Source organism: Myotis brandtii, unplaced genomic scaffold (assembly GCF_000412655.1).
Source record: "Myotis brandtii unplaced genomic scaffold, ASM41265v1 scaffold374, whole genome shotgun sequence".
Classification (NCBI taxonomy): Eukaryota; Metazoa; Chordata; class Mammalia; order Chiroptera; family Vespertilionidae; genus Myotis; species Myotis brandtii.
This window is the reverse complement of record NW_005364372.1, coordinates 796773-818229: the sequence shown is the minus strand read 5'-3', so window position 1 is coordinate 818229 and position 21457 is coordinate 796773. Positions and strand designations below refer to the sequence as shown.

General features: G+C 42.2%; 1 protein-coding gene across 2 annotated transcripts in view; it reads right to left on the bottom strand.

Moving 5' to 3' along the window:
• The window catches only part of IGF2BP3 (insulin-like growth factor 2 mRNA binding protein 3), a 105340-nt gene that overhangs the window by 2242 nt on the left and 81641 nt on the right, over nt 1-21457 (bottom strand). The window contains exons 7-13 of one of the 2 annotated variants that reach the window (XM_005872278.2): nt 18794-18928; nt 16772-16894; nt 14558-14693; nt 12989-13114; nt 2299-2415; nt 1597-1671; nt 255-386 (exon numbers count right to left, since the gene is read on the bottom strand). In XM_005872278.2, the coding sequence (XP_005872340.1) occupies nt 255-386; nt 1597-1671; nt 2299-2415; nt 12989-13114; nt 14558-14693; nt 16772-16894; nt 18794-18928 (844 nt within the window). The remainder of the gene's footprint in view (nt 1-254; nt 387-1596; nt 1672-2298; nt 2416-12988; nt 13115-14557; nt 14694-16771; nt 16895-18793; nt 18929-21457) is intronic. The other variant, XM_005872279.2, reaches the window with a different exon arrangement.

Genomic DNA, 21457 nt, shown 5'->3' with positions numbered 1-21457 from the left:
TTATGTCAACAGAAAAATGCTGAATGCCCCTTATAAATGAGTTTTCTCACACAAAGTGGTCTGAAAGAGAGGCATTACTTTCACCAGTAGCTGACACCAACACTCAGGAGGAACAAAAGACAGTCTTCTCCGAACCTTGGCCCAGATGGTCCTGCTTTTTATAAATTAGCCAAAATTCAGGGACTTGGAACTCCTAAGTACCTTTCAACGCTCTCCCTTTCATACCACTGCACAGGTTTTGCTGAAGTACTTGCCGTTTTGCCTCCTTTTCCAATAACTCTGCCAGCAGCAAAGGATGGCACTCTGATATGAGCTTCAAGTTTCACCTCTTCTTTAGGACTAACAAAGTTTTCTTCTTTAATTTTTCCATAAATTCTTCCCTGAGCCTACAGATGAGAACATGGCCAATGAATCAGTGTTATTCACGTAGGAGACAAAAAGTTCTTTAACATTAAAGATTGCCCAAGTCTACGGAATAGTCCTTTGCCAGTGATACGTCTGCATTTGATAGACTGAAGACTGCGTAAGAGACTGAGAAGTTAGGAAGCCCAAGAAAAGGTTGACGGTAACTGCATGTCATAGATGAGTCAATTGAATGTTGATGAAAGAATGAACCCTATTCTTTACACAACAGTTAAAGGCATTTGCTCTCCATCTGAAAGGTAAAACCTCTCCTCCAGGCAATAAGTAATTATATCTTTCTGAGCAGAAGAGACTAGGGAAGAACTACAGAGCCAGCTGTGCTAGGCTCACAGGAAGCCAGTTCTTGTCTAAATGGGCCAGTGAGAAACCTGCTGAGAGAAATAGTTTGTTTTTTCCTCTTAACCAGATGGTTTCTACTTTGAATAAGACTATAAAAAGTTAACATATACTTCTGATATTTACAGTCAGCACATCCTGTCACCTCCTGCATACAACTAGAAGTTACACATAAGAAACCTCCCCAATGGTGTATAACCATTAATTTGCTCTGCTTTGTACCAAAGGAAAAAAGTCAGAGTTAAGTTTAATTGGACAAGAGTAATTAGAGAGACGATGAACTGGGGCTAACAGTTAGGAAAAGACATTTTAATTCAAGTTTATGGCTTCTCAGGGACAAGGAAAATTTGAGAACAAGTTTTCCAAGGCATATTAACCAGGCAGGTTTGTAAATTTCAGTATTAAGGGCTCACCTTCACATATGATAACGAGGCTTTGAGCAAATTCTCTTTCGGAAGACAGGTAAATCCAAAAACCACAACAGAACTCTCAAAATTAAAACAAAGGCTTTGGTTTGTTTCTACTCTTTTTTTTTTTTTTTTCAATTTAATTTATTGGGGTTACATTGGTCAGAAAAATTATGTTTCAAGTATACAATTCTACTAATTTTTATAAGATTGTATGTGTGCCAAACTGACCACAGTGGCTGGCAAGCAAGATCTCAAATTGTTCCTCTACTCTGTTCTTAGTCTTAGAAATTTCCATCGAGAAATTGTTTCTACTGAGTATTAGAAATACATTGAAGGGAGAAGCCCGGTTAGTGTTCCTGAAAAGAAGGCTTTCATATTCTCCACATCCATTCATTTGCTCCCTGTGCACAGACTCCAGAGCACATACCTTGAACTGGGCCTCCGGTGGCCCGGTTATAATCACCATCCTCACTTTCGCATCTGGGGCTTCAGCTGGAGCAATCTGGAACAGACCCATCAAGGGGTTATGACAGAAAGGTGACACAAACCAGCCTGACATTTGCACCTGACTTAGTGATACGTACAAAGCCTTCCAGAAGGAAGTTATGAAGAGGCAATAATTAATGTGGGTTTATTAGTTATTGCTCCTGCCACACACTTGTCCTTACATTATGCCTGGTCCTAATGTAAAAGTCCGTTTGCAGCCCCTCCACTAATCCTCACTACATCCTGACGAGGTATTGCCTCTATACATATGGGCAGACGGAAGGCTGGAGCAGTTGCATTACCTGGCCCATGATCACACAGCTAATAGAGCTGGAGGGAGAGCTGGGTCTGTATCTCCACCGCCCATGCCCCTATCACTACACCATTGCTACTCAGAGTGTGGTCTTTGGTCCTCATGCATCAGAGCTCCCCAAGTGTCTTGTGTGAGCAAGAAACTGATAAATTCATAAATTTAGACAACTGGTAAATTCCCTCCAAGTATCGCACTGAGTACCATATGAAGTAAAGTAACCTCAGGACAGACTCTACCTTCAATTCCAAGTATGAGGTGTCAAGAAGACTCATGTTTCTGTAACTGACTGTATTTAAAGCTCCAGGGCAGCCACAGTTGGCAGAACAGTACCTTAATAGAAGCTCCTGCAAAGCGAGAAAGCTGTTTGATGTGCTGCCCCTGCTTGCCAATAATGGCACCGACAGATAAGGCTGGGATAAACAGATGAACAGTCTCCGTTTCTGATTGCTGTCGGGAAAGAAACACAGGACATTCATGCTTGTTGCATACAATCAGGCTATTATCGGTGGCATAGGGAGGGGGGCTTCGCATACAGCAGGAATATCGGGACAGTTGGGAAACCACTGCAGTAAACTGACGTGAGTTTACCTAACACGTTGAGAAGATCTTATTTATATGCTCATCCTGAAAGCACTTGCATCTAAATTATCACTTCTGTACACAATTTTCTTTAAAATGTCACCAAATTATAGATTTAAAAGTTATATAAATGTTATAAAGTTTAAATGTATTGCAATAGAGGCACAGATTATGTTTACAATGAAGATTCCCCCATCACTATATCCAAGGAAGATTCTAACAAGTAAATGAAGTTATGGGAATAAAATCACATCACAGAAAAGTCAAGAAAAAAATCCACTGTTCCTTCACCTTAACCTGACAGTTATTGCATTATATCTGAGGACACTACTTTAAAGACCTTCACCTGGCCAGGTGGTTCAGTTGGTTAGAGTGTTGTCCCATATACCAAAAAAAGGTTGTGGGTTTGATTCCTGGTCCTGGCACATAGGATCCCTGGTAGGCGTGTACAGGAGGCAACCAATCAATGTGTCTCTCTCACATTGATGTCTCTCTTCCCCCCACCCCTTCCATTCTCTTAAAAAAAAAAAAAAGAAAATATATACTCGGGTGAGGATTAACAAAAAATAAAAATCAATTTAAAAAAAAACATGACCTGGCTGATGTGGCTCAGCTGGTTGGAGTGTCATCCCATGCAAAGAAGATCGTGGGTTCAATTCCCAATCAGGGCACATACCTAGGTTGCGGGTTCCACCTCCAGATGGGGCGTGTACAGAAGGCAACCAATCAATGTATCTCTCATGTCTATGTCTATATCTTCAAGTGAGCATTAAAATAAATACCTTCATAAAGTCTGGTTTCCAATTTTTCACTAATTCATGTAAAAATCTTTAAACATAAATCTTGTGCCCTTGTACGAATGCTTCTAAAATTTTATGTACTAGAAATGCTGTATCAGAGCATAACCATTTAAAACTGACAGATATTTCCAAATTCTCATGCTAATAAATGTATCTTGCAGTCAGTATATTAAGGGGGTATTTTAGTTTAAACCATGCCTTTCACACTTATGAAAAACACAGCAATGTATGATTCTAGACCCCACACCTAGTTTTCTACAAATGAAAATCATCTAAACTCTGCTTATCTTGAGTTTGTTCCTTTATAGCCTCACCATGTACCTCATATTTCCTGTAAGAGAACCTAAAGTTCAACTCCAGGAAATATTCTTACTAAAAACCATTGGATTTTTCTCTGAGTACTGGATTTTGTTTCTTCAGCATCTGTCTAAATAGACGCACTATATTCTTTATAGCTTGGTATTTCTTTGGTATTCCCTATGTTCCCAGGATGTCATAACACACACAACACAGTTGTCAGCTAAATGAAGTCTTTTTTTGTAGCTCTAGAGCAGTGGTTCTCAACCTTCTGGCCCTTTAAATACAGTTCCTCATGTTGTGACCCAACCATAAAATTATTTTCCTTGGTACTTCATAACTGTAATGTTGCTACTGTTATGAATCGGAATGTAAATATATGATATGCAGGATGGTCTTAGGTGACCCCTGCAAAAGGGTCGTTCAACCGCCAAAGGGGTCGAGATCCCACAGTTTGAGAACCGCTGCTCTAGAGCATTCTTAGAATAAACATCAGAAGACTGCCTTATCACTAAACTTTTTTTTTTTTTTTTAAATCACAACTCTTGCCTGTGGAGGTTTGTAATAGGGGCTTGTCCTGCACAGCTTGGTCAGGTGACTACTATTGCTATCCATCAGTGAAGAACACCAAATAAAACTACTTCATCAGTATTTCTAAGTCATAAGAACCATGTCTTTTTTCGGAAAGCAACATACCTCAGCCTGCCAGTGTGTTATGCAGTTAGCATACGCCATTTATTCTTGAGGGACCCTTTAATGCCTATCGTATTTTAATAACTAGATAGACTAACTGAATTAATGCTGACACTGACCATAAACTGTGTTCAATGTCAGCATCTATTACCAGCATTCTCCCGGTGCATGAGATGACACTCAACCAACTGAGGGAGACACTGGCCAGGGCTTAACCAATTTTTCTTTTTTTTAAGTAAAGCTAGGATCTAAAAATTTGTGTCACTGAGAACATCCATATCATGTTCTTTTGAATTATTTACTTTTTGAGGGGAGAGGAGTTTAAATGATCAGCCTAAATCTAAGGTATAACTTGCCCAGATCTGTCCCACTGTATTTTGCTGTGACTATAATTATTTGTTTTATGGGCCTTGTTCCAGTAAGATTTTATGCTGCTTACAAAGTACACATAACCTAAAAAGATAAAACAAAGGTGAAGAAATAAGAGCATAGGGACCTAACAGAAGAGATAAGATGAAGCCAGAAATGCTAGTACACAAATTCGACTCTCAGCTTCTTAGCAGCTAATTAAGAGAAGAAAAAAAAAATCAGTTGCATGATTTACCATGTCTATAAGAGAAAAACTTCATTTGCTTAGTAAACACTACTTTTCCTGTGACTAATCCCGGAGAGCGACTTATGAATGTCCTCAGAGGATGCAGGTAACAGGCATCATCCTTTGAGCGTGAGACCAGCCAGCAGAGCTCCAGCATGTCTCAGCCTGGAAAGTACTGAAGACCACTGCTCGGAGGCAAAGACGATGTCGTCAAAACTCAAAGGCTGAACAAAAGGTAAATCATCTCTCCACAAGTGATGAAAGGTATCTATGCATTTGTTTTGTTGAGGTGTTGGGGGTTTAAGAGAAAAGTTGTGTAAAGTTTGGAAAAGTAATGGTGGTCAGTAGAGAAGGTCCAAAGGACCAAAACCAAAGAGTAAGAAGGGGCAAAGACCTGAAGAAAGAATCAGTATATAGACAGAAATGTGTTCTGCACAGGGATGAAAACAGCAGCAGAACCTGTCAAATACAAAAGGCATCCGAGGGAAGCAGACTGAGCACCCCAGGAGGTGGTGCCCAGTCTGACAGTGACGTGTCCTCTTGGCACCATAATAAAACGTTGACTCATCAGATGTCTTGATGAAGACATTTCTGAACATCACCCAGTTCCCTTTGCTCCAATTCCATATCCACCAGGCATCTCCCTGACCCTAAATTATTTTTAAAGGAAATTTTCCTCTGAGAATATAAGGACCTCACATAAACATCCTGTCCCCTTGACAATCATGACACTGGCTCTCTGGTACAAAGCAGTCTTACGTGGGATTCAGCATATTAAGCCATGTTTTCAGGACTCGGGCCGTAAGATAAGCAGATAACTTCATGTTTACTTACAAAACTAAAACCAGAACAATGGGTATGATAAGCCTCTTCCACCTGTGAATTCAAGTCTCTCGAGATGGAGCTTGAAAAAACTCATCAGCATTGCCCTTGCTCTTACACACACTGCCTTTAAGTTAATGTTAGCTGCATTATCTCGGACCCTTTTTCCTAAACCTTCAGAGGTGAAGGATATTCACAGGACACAAGCTGCTTCCCAGTGGATTTCTGCCAGATGCCTATCGGCAGAACTTCCTTTGGAGTTGTTGGCAGACTCTGTGTTAGAGCTTAAAAAAACAAAAGAACAAAGCTGCTCAACTGAAAGTTTGCATAACTGGTGCAGTCTGCCCATGAGTAATTCCTAATCATCTATGATACAAGAATGAGCAAACAGTAAGGTTAAGTGTATTTACTTTGTGGGGAACAGAACCTAAGACATGACAAAGGCATGGAGACGTGCATGCCAGCCAACAAGAGCAGCCTGCAGGAACCTGGAGGGACGCCAGTGTTTTCCTTGGGCTTGTAAAATAGATACTTCTGGGTTTCTTTGTTTTGTTTGTTTTGTTTTAATGGATTTTGGTCTGGAACTGGAATTGAGTTTACTCAACTCCATGACCTAAAAAGAGTATTGAAATCTTTAAAAAAAAGGGGGGGGGGCAAAGAAACTTTCCCCCCATAAGAAGTTATCAGGGCCTCTTGGAGGTAATTTATGTGTGCAAGGAATTATTTACTTTGAAATTGTTTACTGACGAAAGAGCTGTACCCATAGCAAGAAATCCTCAGAAGGACTAAGAGATTCCACCAAACAGTCATCTGATCTAAAAATTCCTTTCAACTCATATTTTGTTTCTTGAAGAGCACCTTAAACTAGCTAAGACCTAAGGAACTGCTCACCTTTCTTGCCTCTTCCATAAGCAGGAAGTTAGCAATTTTAAGATGATGCTATTATTTGGAGACTTTTGGGAAGACTCCAAAGGCACTACCAAAATTAAGACAACAGCACTTGATCTAACTTCTGCCAACCCCAAAGCAAGCTGCCAACACCGTCAAGCTATGGATGTTGCTGTGTGGATGACGCTGTGTGCCAACTCCAGCTCTTGCTCTGCTCACTAGCTGCCAATTGCCTCTTCCCTACTGTTTGAGCATTTCTGAAAGGAGCATTTCCTGTCATTTATAAACTCGAAGTTTGCCAATTAAGTACTGCATGAGCCAGCTGCTAGGCGGAACTGCAGACTTTTTGTCTGTTGGAGGAACCAACTCCATGGCTCTATGGGAATAATCAACCTGGCAGGTTCCAGGGAGAAGAGTATGAACAGAGGCAAGGAATTTATCCAAAGACAAGCTGCATCCATTCTATCATGTTACAAAGCAGAAGTGAGGAAACGGAGGGGGGAAAAGAAAATGAACCAACTGTAAAAGAAAGAGGAAGCACTACATAAAAAGTCAGATTCTTTGAAACATTTTGTCATCAAAACCTACTCCTTGCCAGGCAATATACACTTGAAGTAAAAGCAGAGATGTACTGCTAACAGGGCATCAAGGAGCAGCAGGCTTCTCCACAGCAGTGGTGGCTCCTGGCTGTGGTAAATGCCAGCCAGCCTTTCACTCTAGCCTGCGTTTAAAAAATATCCCAGACCTTCCATATTATGTTCTTCAGAAGAAGAAAAACGAAGCCAAAGGGAATAAAAGGACTGCAGGAAGCAATGGCAAGCAAAAAGATAAAGCTTTGGTAAATTTCACTATTGCCTTTAAAAACAGTAGTCGGTGTATTTGTTTCAAAAAGTGGTGACCACTTAGTGATTTGGGTTTAGAAAAAGAAGAGTCTACTAATAATACAGTAAAGGCATAGCTATTCCAACTAAGTATTCCTCCCCCGTGAAGTTATATCCTAAAACAAAACTGACAAGGAATTGTTCTCTCAAACGTTAAGCCAAAAAATTCCCTGACAGTTATTTGGAAGTAGACTTTATGTTAATTGGTATCCAGAGACAGTAAGATTCTCTGAAAATGGTGTTTTCCCTTTATTCGATGAAAATAATCTGCAGGAGTGGAACTAGAGCATGCAATTTTCTCCTCCAGAATTAATTTAGTCTCCTGGTTTGGGGGGAGGGGCGGGTAGAGCGGTGGGAGGACCTTAAAAGTTTACCTCCTCCCTTCCAAGTGCTGAGAGATCCCTTTAACATGCCATACTGCTAAGTCCAGGATGCAAATAGCCATCCCTGACACCTGCTCATCTCTTTAGTTGTAGACTCAGTTTCCCAGCTTCTCTTGGAGGTCGAAATGGACAGGTATTATGTTCTAGCAAACAGGACACCAATGGACGTGTGGAAAGCTACCTTCAGGCAGCCTCTTTAAATGAGGTGACTTCCAATTCTGATCCTTCATCCTTGCTGGCTGGAATCAGACTCAATGGAGCCTGAGCGATCACCCTGGACCAGGGGACGGTGTGCTAAGCCAACAGGCGGCCGGCCCTAGATGATATAGCAGAACTACCACCAGAACTACTTGGATTATCTGCCCTCCGACTCTTCTCTTAAAAAAGGAAAAATTCATTTTAACTACATTTTTTTTCACTCCAAACACACAGCCAAACTAATCCCGATGATATAGCATGCCAAAATCTAGAAGCATGAAAACAGACATATGGCAGCATCCCACAGACAGCTTTGGCCTGGTAGTTGCCTATGGGTTGGAATGACAGGTGGTGAGAGAAAAGGGGGGGCGTGGGGTGGGACGTTTTCTCACTATGCTTTAAAGTAAAGCCTCAAACAAGTTAGAAAGAGGGACATATGAGTGGTGTGTTTATGCTTATCCTAAATATTGTCTCCCACGCATTAGTCTTGATAGGAGATACACTTTTCCAACATTTAAGTCCACCCTCCACAGACTAGCAGTTCCTGACAATGAATGGGCAACAAAAAGCTCCTGAGGACCCTTACAAAACCACAAGCTCTGAGCCTCCATCTACTCCGACTGAGATTCTGATTCATTTAAGGCCAAGGTGGGGCACAGTTAAGAAACAGGGCAGCTGTTGAGTTAACCTTGGCTACACAGGGGAGTCATCTATGGCGTTTTCCAAAATAATAATGCCTAGGTCTCACCTCCACTCCCTACCCTGTGCCTGGGGAAGGGGAGGATTCTAATTCAAAAGGTCTGGGAAGTTCTAATGTAATTAACAAAAACACACACACACCCTTAACATATGGATCAGAGGAAGCTGTATTTCATAGAAGACTGTCAACTAATGAATGTAAAAGAAGACATTAAGGCAGTCACATGCTTTGGGCAAATGTCAGCAATGGATATTCAACCCACTGCTGTGAAAGACACACAATCCCAAAGTACTACTGATTACTTCTTAATCACAATTGGGAAAGGTATTTTTATAATGAAAAAATCAAACAGACCTGGCCTTGATCATATGATCAAACTTAACATGACCAATAACGAGACACTGACATCACTTGTTTCCCATTGGGACAAGATATTCCTGCCTCAATAAAAGGTCTAATCTGAGGCAGTCAATCAAATCCAAATTAGGAGATATTCGCTAAAACCACTAGCCCGGATTTGTCAATACCATAAGGAAGAAAAAAGCGAGGCACTGAAGGTGAGTACTGTTAAAAAAAAAAGGGAGGACTAAAGATATGACAATTAAATGCAATGCATGATCCTTGATTGGGTTTATTGAAAAGAGATATAGAGAACATTGTTGGGGTAACTATGGAAATTTAGACATGGCCTGCATGTCAAATAGTGTTCAGTCAAATTTCTGAAGAGTGATGATGATATTGTAGTTAACATCAAGGAGAATGTACTTGAGGAGAAAAGTTCAAAATAGTGCGATGTTCTCATTAATAATCACCTATAATGACAAAGTTTGTAGAAATATATACCAAATATATGAGAGGACTGTCCACAGTGTGCTTGTGAGAGGAAAAGGCAATTGCAAAAGCAAAGATTTCTTCCATTTTGAAGAAAAAGGTAGATTACAAAAATACATCTCCTTTCCATTTTCTACTTCTATGGCTAATTCCTGACACATTCTTTGAGGCCCAAGATGAATAGAGAGATGAGTTAGCAGTAGGTTACAATCTATAGAAAAACCACAAGATCACACTTATCTTCGGCAAACACATGCAATATATACATAATTTGTCAACCTTCCCAGCTGGGTGGACAGATTTGCCTTTCTTCTTAGCACTTAATGTGCTAGGTGGTACCTGGTACACCAATGTCATCAGAAATGTTCGGTTTAAAGTTGGGGATTCCATGTTATCACTGCCTAGAATACACGTAGAGTAAAATGCCCATTGGAATTTTTCAGAGAACATGGGTTGCTAAAACTCCACATTTTATCCCTTTAAGAGTGAGAATGTCTTTTCCGGCCCTTGAACCACCAGGCCATAGGGGTTCTGAGCTCTTGCCCTCTGAAGTGTTTGTGCCTTCCGGCTGGCAGCCTCTGCATCTTTTCCTGTTCTCATTGGCTGCTTCTAATTGCACCTACTTGGTTTTTTCAATATATATGCATATTATTTTTATTTGTATTGATTTCAGAGAGAAAGGGAGCGGAGAGAGCGAGCTAGAAACATCAATAATGAGAATCATTGATCAGCTGCCTCCTGCATGCCCCCTACTGGGGATCGAGCCCGTAACCCAGGCATATGCACGTGACCGGAATCAAACCCAGGACCCTTCAGTCCGCAGGCTGATGATGCTCTATCCACTGAGCAAAACTGGCTAGGGCAGCACCTACTTGATTTTGTTTTAAAGTCTCAGGAGAACCAAAGACCACAATTTAAAAAAGATCATTGACCTCCTTCTCCCATTTTTAAAATAAAATTGCTACTCGTTTAAGTCACTCAGACATTTCAAATTATAAAAGTGCTTCAGAAGTATAAGTTCTTAATATGATCTCCCTCCTCTTAAAACAATTTTTTAACAACATAGAAACCCAATACACAAAACTGTATAATCAGAAAACGGACTACATCCAACGAATATTCATATTCTTTTATTTGAATGCTTAAAAAATAGATACCTAGCAATTAAATTTAGGAATTCTTGCTACTGAAGTATAGATGATGATGATGTCCAAGAATGTTTTGACATGCTACCACTCGTAGTATGAAAGGCTTTACTGACTGGAACATGACATGCAACCAGCAGAGAGAAACAGAATGAGGAACAGAGAAGTTAGGTGACTTACCCAAAGAGAAAGCTGGTTAGGGCAACTAGCAGAAGTGGAGGTTAGAGAAGAGCTTCTACAGCACAGAGTTACTTTGAATCGGCTCCTAGTAGCTTTCAATAAATGTAATTTTATAGAGAACTGTCAGGGACACATCTGCCCTAACCTCAGCCATATGACAAATGCACCTTTTTGTAATCAAGATTGTAGGAAGCCTATCAGAGGTAAGTCCATATACTCTCAAGTTCCCACTCCAACTTTTCACATTATTGAATTCTTTAAACACTAGAAGTGTGTGACCTAAAAAAGAGCCTTTCGAGATTACTCATCTAGTTCAGTTTCTTCATTGTTCAGGTTAGAAAAACCCAAAGCGAAGAAGAGACTGACCTATGGTGACACAAACCCAGGGCAGAGCTGGGCTAGACCTGGGCTCTCGCCTGCAGGGCTCCTTCCCCTACCCCGGTTAACATCAAGGTCAAACACATCAGCTACTTCCACCACCTTTGGCTGTAGTGGACAGTTTCACTTAAGGCACAGTGAGTCTGTTCACATGACATGGAGCTGGGACTCTGAGGCCTATCCTTAGATTGATGGGCTTTGTCATATTGTTTCCAAGCCCAAACATGTGGGAGTGGCAGGTAAGTTGCAGGGAAGATGCAAATGCTGCTGACAGTCAAGGCAGAAACATTTTGCTTTCTAAGAAGAAAGCAAAAGCTACGCACACCCAACAGTGGAGGTTTCAGGGAATTCCATTCTTAGAGAGAAAATATGGACAACCTCAGCGACCTGTGTTCTCTGTAGAATTCCAATGGCATTTCACTCTACACATATTCTAGGCAGAGTGATGGTGGAACCCCCAACCTATTTCACCCAGACAAGTCCCTGAATTAGCATAGGAGATACCACTCAAAACGTTATATGATAAAAAGAAAGCCAAACAGGAAGGGAGAGATACAAAAAAAAAGCATGAAGGAAGACCCTAGAACGTTGTTAATTTTATTTCACATGATTGTCTACCCCCAATTATAATTGATAATATAAATTACTTTCAAAAAGTATTATTGGATAAGGTGTCTACTATGCTGCAATTATTTTCATACTATCACTGGTCTCCTCTTTCTGACCTCAGGAAAAATGCTATTCTTAAAAAGCAAATATAAAAATAAGGTTTATTTCTTAACTAGAGGCCCGGTGCACAAAATTCTTGCACTGGCGGGGGGGGGGGGGGGGTGTCCCCCCTCAGCGCAGCCTGCGCTCTCTAGCAGTCTGGGAGCCCTCGGGGATGTCTGACTGATGGCTTAGGCCCACTCCTGGGGAGCGGGCCTAAGCCGTCAGTCGTACATCCTTAGCGCTGCCGTGGAGACAGGAGAGGCTCCCGCCACCTTCGCTGCACTCGCTAGCAGTGAGCCTGGCTTCTGGCTGAGCAGTGCTCCCCCTGTGTGAGCACACTGACCAACAGGGGACAGCTCCTGTATTGAGCATCTGCCCCCTGGAGGTCAGTGCACATCAAAGGGACTGGTCATTTCGCCATTCGGTCAATTTGCATATTAGCCTTTTATTATATAGGATAACCTGTTTACAAAATAAAAGCTATGTAACATTTGCACACAAAACTGAGTTCATAGTTTTAAAAAGTACAAACACTCAAAATGAAAAAGTCCAGTTTTTAGTGATCTTCCAAAGCAATTAACTTCCAGATAAAGTTAAAGATGAAGGAAGACTTTTAAAAATCCTTTACTTCAATATTTAAAAATAAGTAACCTCTTCCCCCCTCTGCAAAGTCTCAAACTTTTGACTTTTGAAAGCACATGCTGACAACTGTGCCGGCCACCCCAAAGCCCCAGTAATAAGTCCTGTGTCTACAAGGAACAGAAAAGAAGGTCCTATTGACTGGAACCAGAAAGTGTGTGCTGGCTCTACACTAATTCCAGATCACATGGGAACCAGGTTTTACATTGAGATTTCCCCCAAACAGCTCACATCACACCACTCAAAGGCAGCAATGCTCCCCCGCTCAACCATAAAGAAAGCCGAGGCGCATCGTCTTACCTCAAACTGTGGGTAAGGGGGAGTCATGGCTGCAGGGGGCCCTGAGGTGGGAGGTGGCATCCCTGAAGTGGGCGGGAACAGACCCAAGGCATTCAGGTTTAACCCAGGAATTAAATGTGCTTGAAGCTGCAATGGTAAAATTAAAAAGATCATGTATAAGTGAGCATTTATACATGACAATATTCAGATTGTGACCTCTTGTCTAGTTAAAATCATCTGACACAAAAATTTTAGAACAAAGCAGATGTTTCCTGTGACCACACTTGAGCAGATAGTTTATATCTGTTTATATTCTTGGTATTTAAAATCCGTGTGCTTGTTTGCCGCCTCCTTGATCTGAAGCCACACGGAGTTTCTCAGGGCAGGGACACAGCCTTCCTGTCCTTCAGGGCAGCTCGCAGAGCTCAAAGACACACCGTATACTGTAGCACAAGGTACAGGCAGACAAAACCGTGCACCCGTTGAAGAAGTAAGCGAACAAGATTTGTTCACTGAAAAGCAAACCAGATATAGAGAACGAGCTATTAAGAGATCTTTACTTCTGGATAAAATTTGGAGTCATGGGTCTAAAGGCCTAAAAGTCAAGGCCTTTGGAAATCAGGTCCTCTGCATGTAGCTCCCACAACTAAACTTACCCTGGAAGGGGCATTTGTTTTGGTTTAATTTATAAGGGCTGAGGAAGTGAGGTGGAGATCAGAGCTGAGACTTGTGCGTACTTGAGAATCCTTTTAAAAGCCCTATAGAGTTGGACTTACTCCCAGTTAATCGCACATTTGGATGAGCAGTGACAATGTGAAGGTAGGAAGGCAGTCAAGTGGACTAAAGTGATTAGCATTCTAAGCTCCCCTCACAAAGGTGATAACATCTTTACATTTCCCTTCTGTTAGGTGTAATGTTTCAGATGACAGGCCCAATTGAGGACAATCTTTTTTTCAATCATTTACGTTAAAATTGAAGATGAACTTTACAAATGTTACATCGTGAGCACCATTCCATCCATTAAGGAACGTCAACAATTCACTATGTTCTAGTCGCTACACAGATTATTTTTATCTCCAAGGAACCAAGTTTTAAATTTATATTCATAACAGTAGTTTTACATGCACTGTTATCTACTGTAATTCTAACAGGCATGCAATGTAGGCAGTAGCCCCATTTTACAGATGAGGAAACTGATGCTCAGAAAGACCAAATTAAGTTGTCCAAGAAAACAGAGCTGCAGTTAATACACAGGTGAACTGGGATTCAAACACAATTCACATACCTCTACTGTACTAATTTCCTTCAAATTAACGTTGTGCAGGAGATAATAACCTTTTTAAGGAAAGTATTAGTCTTACCTCACAGATAAGGGAGCTAAGTCTCAAAGACTAAATACTTTGCCAAAATCACAGAGATAGCCAAGCCTACTGTCAGAGCCCGTGTTTTCCAGGGCACTTCCCTATGGTGCTAAAAACCAATGAGAACCTAATCTAATGACAACACCATTAAAGAAATCAATATTAATGCAACTGAAAACATCTTTTAACTTCATCAAAATAAAGACACGCCCTTGGTATTAAAACTAACATTCATAGAAGCAATATCGTTTTCATAAGACTCCCTGATTTTCTTCATTATCTCTTCCTCAGCTTTGGCACATGTTTCCACGCTGCCTTTCACTGTGATGGTGCGCTCCGGATTATACAGCGTCAATTCCTGCAATCTGCAGATTGAAAACGGAGGGAGAGAAAGAGAACGGAAATTATGGGAGGAAGATAGTAGTAACATTCAGCCACAGATGGCAATTAACACCCAAATGAGGGGGCTGGCGAGTTGTAAAAGTGGGCGGTTAGACATGATGAAAAAGGAGAGCCTCAAAAGACACAAATCCAAGAACTGTAAAGCCAGAGGAGAGAAAACACTTCCCCTCCCACCTTCTCAATAAAAATTCCTGGGTGCACGTAGTTCAATTAAATTCATGGTTTAAACACAGTGTGCTTCTCAGCCACTTAAGGTTGAACCACTTTCATAATTTACCAGTAAAATATAAAGTACATGATTGGAAGGATATAGTTTTAGCAGAAACCAAGAACCAGATGCACATAACCTTTAATGAGTATGTTCCCAGTCTGTACTGACCAGTTCTAGGCATAAGTGGCATTCTCCAGCAACTGCATTTTCTGGGTCACCAGGCAAAGAATAAGCATGGAAATGTTTCAAAAGGCAAGCCAGAGTTCACATGTATATACTTCCTCTTTGCCAGTAAGCTTAGAATTTAGATAAAGTACGCTGGAGGAAATCATGTAACTCAACCCATCTTTTTATTTTGTTTTTTACTTTTTAATTTTATGTTTTATTTTTCAAAACATTTTTCAATCCATTTTGACTACATAAATTTTTTAAAAGGGTCCCTGGATGACCATTTAGAAAAGTAAAAAATGAGAATGCTGCAGCAATATTCAGAAACTCCCTGCTTGACCCAGGTCCTGCTGAAGCTTCCAAGCCTTCCGATGATATGAGGCATCGACGCCTGAGCCAGTCCCATGGAAAGTAAGGACGCAGAGTGGGAGGATATGGCCTATTGGTATGGCTCTCCTTCAGATTCCCAGAGTTACAATTCTCATTTTCACGACTAGCAGAATACCGTATGCTAAACTTGAGACAGATGAACAGGGTATTATTCCTTTTTTTCTCCAACTTGCTAAAAATGTAAACATCGACATACTATTTGTCTTAGACTGTTTAAAGAAGTGTATTTCTCATCTCCATTTTCAACCCACCTTGCCCCTGCCAAGCTTTTATATTACAATTTTCAAAATAGCTGCTTCTAGAATAGCTTTTAAGATCTTTCCCCCACTTAAAACCCTCCCTTTTCTGAGCATAAACATCAAGACAGGGTAGGATCATGCATTATATTTACCACTTAGTGGTTTTTTTATTTCTTTACAGTCAGGCAGGACCGTCCTCCTTCCTTTCCATCTCCTGCTTTGAGAGCTCCCTGCTACACACACCCAGTGCTCAGCTCTCCTTAGTCCATCCGCCTCTTCCCACCTTATCTTTTTTCTGATACTCAGATGGGAACTAGGGACAGTCACGCTCAGAAAAAGGAAAACCTCTCCAAATCATTCCAGAGCCTGTGGCCCCAGGTGTGGTACCAGCCTCCAGGATGACCCCTCCCCACACTGAATAGTAAGAGCGGCTGCGACTTCTGAGGCTGTGTTATAAAGACACTGCCGCTTCCGTCCTGCTCTCGGATCATTCACACTGGCAGGAGGCAGCTGCCGTGTCTCGTGTCCCAGGGACACCCGAGCAACCTGCGGAGCGGCCCCGGTGGTGAGGAGCTGAGGCCTCACACCACCAGCCAGCACTGACTTGCCAGCAACATGAGAGCTGAGCAAAACCACAGCCGAGCTGCTCCTGAATCCCTGACCCACAGAGACTTGGTGACCCACAAACCTTTCCCACTGTCATAAGCTCTCATTCGCTGGGATATTGTCTTACACATCCATGGGTAATAACCTGGGTTCTCTCTAGGCACTTGGGGAATATAGGTCAGCAAACCTGACCAACGCCAGCTAGGAAATACAAATGTACAGCCCTGCCTCTTTGGTGGGATTAGAGAATCTTTCGATGTGGGTTAGAGACAGACAGCAGACAGTGGACTGAGTTTGAGAAACGAAGTATAAGCAGGGCGGTGCCGGCTGGCTCAGTCAGATGGGACAGGCTATGCTTAACATGAAACTCCAGTGAAACACAGCGCTTGAAATTTTCTTATTCAAAAGCAAGCAAGGCAGCACTTACGGAGATATCGTGATTTTAGTGTCTGTGTCTTGCTCGATTTTTTTAAGATTTCTTCCTTCCTTACCAATAAGACGGCCTACAAAGTTATTATGGGCTAAAATCTTCAAGGGAAGCTCTTCTGTGCTGTAAAAAAAAAAAAAAAAAAAAAGGCCATGAAATCGGGGCAAGTAACCCTGCTCTCGGGGAAAAAGAGAATATTTGTTCATTAAACATTTACTTCCTACCCACCACTTAGGAAGCATGATGCCAGGAGAGTTTGAACTGCCGACCATCAGCCACATTCTAGCAATGCGTGAACAGGGGGTAAAATCATTAATATGTATCTGGATAGAAGTTAATTTTTAAAAACGGTTTCCTTTTATTCATCACAGGGACTACCTTCCAATGATGGATTCTGTTTAGCTTTGAAAACAGCTCCTACTCAAATTCCTGTTCCTAAATCCCCAACCCCAGAACACAGTGTACAAATGCAAATAGTATGATTTTAGTATAAATTTTAAACTCCATACCTGGCAACACAGGCACAGTTTAGACAAGGAAACAAGGAACTCAGCGGTGTTACACTCTGAGGAAGAGTGTGAGAGCGGGGGGTGGGGGTGGGGGTCCACATTTCATTTGCACCTTTCTGAATTTCCCAAACACATACCATTGTTTGTTTTTTAAATATATTTTATTGATTTTTTTAAGGGAGAGGGATAGAGAGTTAGAAACATGGATGGGAGAGAAACATCGATCAGCTGCCTTCTGCACACCTCCTACTGGGGATGTGCCTGCAACCAAGGTACATGCCCTCGACCGGAATCGAACCGGGAACCCTTCAGTCCGCAGGCCGACGCTCTATCCACAGAGCCAAACTGGTTAGGGCCACATACCATTGTTTATAAACGTCATTGGGCCTGGCTGGTGTGGTTCAGTGGTTGAGCATTGACCTCTGAACCAGGAGGTCATGTCGTAATTCCAGTCAGGGCACATGCCCAGGGTTCGAGCTCAATCCCCAGTAGGGGGCATGCAGGAGGCAGCTGATCAATGATTCTCACTGATGTTTCTACCTCTCTCTCCCTTATTTCCTCTTTCTGAAATCAATAAAAATATATGTATTAAAATTGTTTTAAAATAAAAAAATAAAAACATGCCCTAGCTAGTTTGGCTCAGTGGATAGAGCGTTGCCTGCGGACTGAAGGGTCCCAGGTTTGATTCTGGCCAAGGGCACATCCCCAGGTTGTGAGCTCAATCCCCAGTGTATGGCGTGCAGGAGGCAGCCAATCAATGATTCTCTCATCTATCTCCCATCTTTCTCTCTCCCTTCCTCTCTGAAATCAATAACAATATATTTTAAATAAATAAATAAAAACACCATTGGGGTTTTGGGTGGTGGGCCTTTTCTTTATTGTTCTCTATAACAAAAACAAAACAAAAAAAGAATTAGAATCTTACAATATAGCACCATATAACTAACCCTATAACTAAAATATATTTAATATATTTAAAGGTCCCTACAAATTAAATGCTGTATTAGGTCCCAGGCTAACTCCAGCACCTTACTCTGGATTCGGTTCTATACCCAGCACTGCGCTGAAGACTGAATGTAGCACAAAACCCAACCTCCACTCAAAGTTCCTGTGGGAAAGATAGTTAAGACTTCCAACCTGGAATATCCAAATAAATCCCCCGCTTATCTCAGCACAGGATTAGGGTTCCCACCTCAGGGAGCTCAAAGCCACGGCATGAGGACTTGGGCCCTGCGGTGGGTAAATCCAGGGGTGCTCCTGGACCCCAGGTGGGCTTATGTCCCCCAGCCACCTTCTACAGCTGGACTGTCCTCACTAATGCCACTCACCCCACAGCCAAACACAAAGGAAAATATGTTAAGGACTTAGGCTTTACACCAAATCAACATGCCAACCCCCGGGCCTCCTGGGGCAGCAGCTCCCGGGGTTTGTTGGCAATCCCCAAGAACCGTGTCAATTCAAAGCAAAACAGCACGGACATCAACCTTTCCACGGGTTCATACTCATTACTCACAATTTTATGTCTTGGGCCTCCTTATGCATAATCTCCAGAATAGACTTACAAGCCGCAGAGGTGCCTTCCGGGGTAGAGAGGATAGTAATGGACTTCTCAGCAGCGCCTGCGTTCTCTTTACGGTGGACATCGATCCTTAGGGTGGGTGAAAGGAGAGGAAAGCGAGGCTGTGAGGCACGCATTCACAGAGCTTTACAATGACCACACCCAAGTCAGGGCTCTGGGCAAGAGATGAGTCACTTCCCTCAAGAGCATAAGCTCCTGATACACTGTCAACGGGATGCCTTAGAGATGGATTTTAATTCCGGGAACACTCCCCTCTCTCCTCACTCTGACCCAGCAGGGACCTGGTTTCATTCTGCCCAAGCTGCACCTGCTTCAGGCTCCCTTTCCGATGGCACAGAACAAGCGTCTCCCATCGGAGCGCCTCGTCCAGACAAAGGTTTTCTTCTCTGCTCGGAACCACACAGGACCTGGACCGCATGCCAAGAGGGCGGAGCTGGAGTCCCACAAACCAGATGGAACTCTTACTCCATGGTTTGCTCTCGCTGTCCATCGGATGAGCAAATTTCACTTGCCCGTTTCCTTTTGCAAAGCTCACCCTGTATTTTGCCTCCTTCATAGAGGAAAGTCCACAACAAAACCTGAAGAGAAGGCAATTCAACTTCAAAGAAAAGCAAATGGCCAATTAATGCAATGTGTCAGACCTCACCAGTAATTATATACACACCAGTTAAAATAAGGTGTATTTTCTTCCAGACCTGCAATTATTTTGAGAGATAAAATTAAGTATTGGCAAGAGGATGGGGACTCTGGGCACACCCACACTTTTGGTGGGAATGTAGAACACCCTTGCAGGACCTATCAAAGCTAAAAAGCTTATCAACTTTGACTCAAGAATTCTACTTCTTGTAACATCTCCAGAGGCCGTCCCACAGGTGTGTCGAGAGAGTGTTTTCACCGTCAGCACTGCTGTGGTGAAAGGGAAACTCTTTGCTGTGGAAACTGTCCTGCACACTGCAGTGCTCAGCAGCATCCCTGGCTCAACCCACCAGATGCCTTAGCTCATCCCTCGTCCAGTTGTGCTGACCAACAATGTCTCCAGACACTGCACGTGTCCACGGGGCTGAGCGGGTCACCCTGGGTGAAAACCACCAGCACAGAAACGTTCACTGCAGCATGATTTGTAGCAGAAAGAACATTGGGATTATCTTTAAAAGCTCACCAGGAAGAGATGATTAAATAGGAGTATATCCGACCTAGGGGGCGTGGGTAGGGGCTGGGAGGAGGAGGATGGAGGGGGGAAGATGGGAGATATCTGTAATACTGTCAACAATAAAAAATATAATTTAAAAAAAAAGAAAAACTTCAGCATCAGGTAAATTAAACAAACAAACAAACAAATAATGAATGTATATCCGTATCAGAGAGACGTTTAAAAACATGTGGTATAATTACAAATACCAACATTATGAGAGTCCCTGACCTTCTGTGAAAAAATACAATTCATACCATAAGATTTCTCCTTTAAAGCTAAACTTGAGGGGAAACCAAGATGGCGGCATAGGTTAACACCGGAGTTTGCTGCCTCGAACAACCACTTCAAAAATACAACTAAAAGACGGAACGGACATCATCCAGAACGTCAGAGTGGGACCACCCAGATTACAACTCCTCAGATTCATAAGGAACACACTCAGGGGGCAGACTCAGTGAGCACCAAAGCCCCACTGAAGCAAGTCTTGCCCCAGAAGGGTGTCTTCAGCACAGAAGTTCTCCCACTGCAGACACAGCTGATTCTCACTGCCAATTGGCCTGGAGGTCAATTCCTCCCAGTGACACCTAAAACAATCAAGGCATAACTACAACAAGACTGTGCACAAAGCCCACAAGGGGGTGCACCAAGAGTGTCCACCTCAGGTAACTGGGGAGGCTGAGCCACTGGGCCCTGTAGGACACCTAGCACACAAAACCACTCTACCAACACAGGGAAGCAGACAAAATGCGAAGACAAAGAAACAGGTCACAAATGACAGAAATGGAGGACAGCAAACGACTGGATATAGAGTTCAAAACCACGGTTCTAAGATTTTTCAAGAATTTTATGGAAACCGCCGATAAATGTATTGAGATCCTTAAGAAATCTAGTGAGACCCTCGATGTTGTGATAAAGGACCAACTAGAAATTAAGCATGCACTTACTGAAATAAAGAATATTATACAGACTCCCAACAGCAGACCAGGTGATCGCAAGAATCAGGTCAAAGATTTGAAATACGAAGAAGCAAAAAACACCCAACCGGAAAAGCAAAATGAAAAAAGAATCCAAAAATACGAAGATAGTGTAAGGAGCCTCTGGGACAGCTTCAAGCGTACCAACATTTGAATTATAGGGGTGCCAGAAGAAGAGAGAGAGCAAGATATTGAAAACCTATTTGAAGAAATAATGACAGAAAACTTCCCCTACCTGGTGAAAGAAATAGACTTACAGGTCCAGGAAGCGCAGAGAACCCCAAACAAAAGGAATCCAAAGAGGACCACACCAAGACACATCATAATTAAAATGCCAAGAGCAAGAGAGAATGAGAGAATCTTAAAAGCAGCAAGAGAAAGAGACTCAGTTACCTATAAGGGAGTACCCATACGACTGTCAGTCAACAGAAA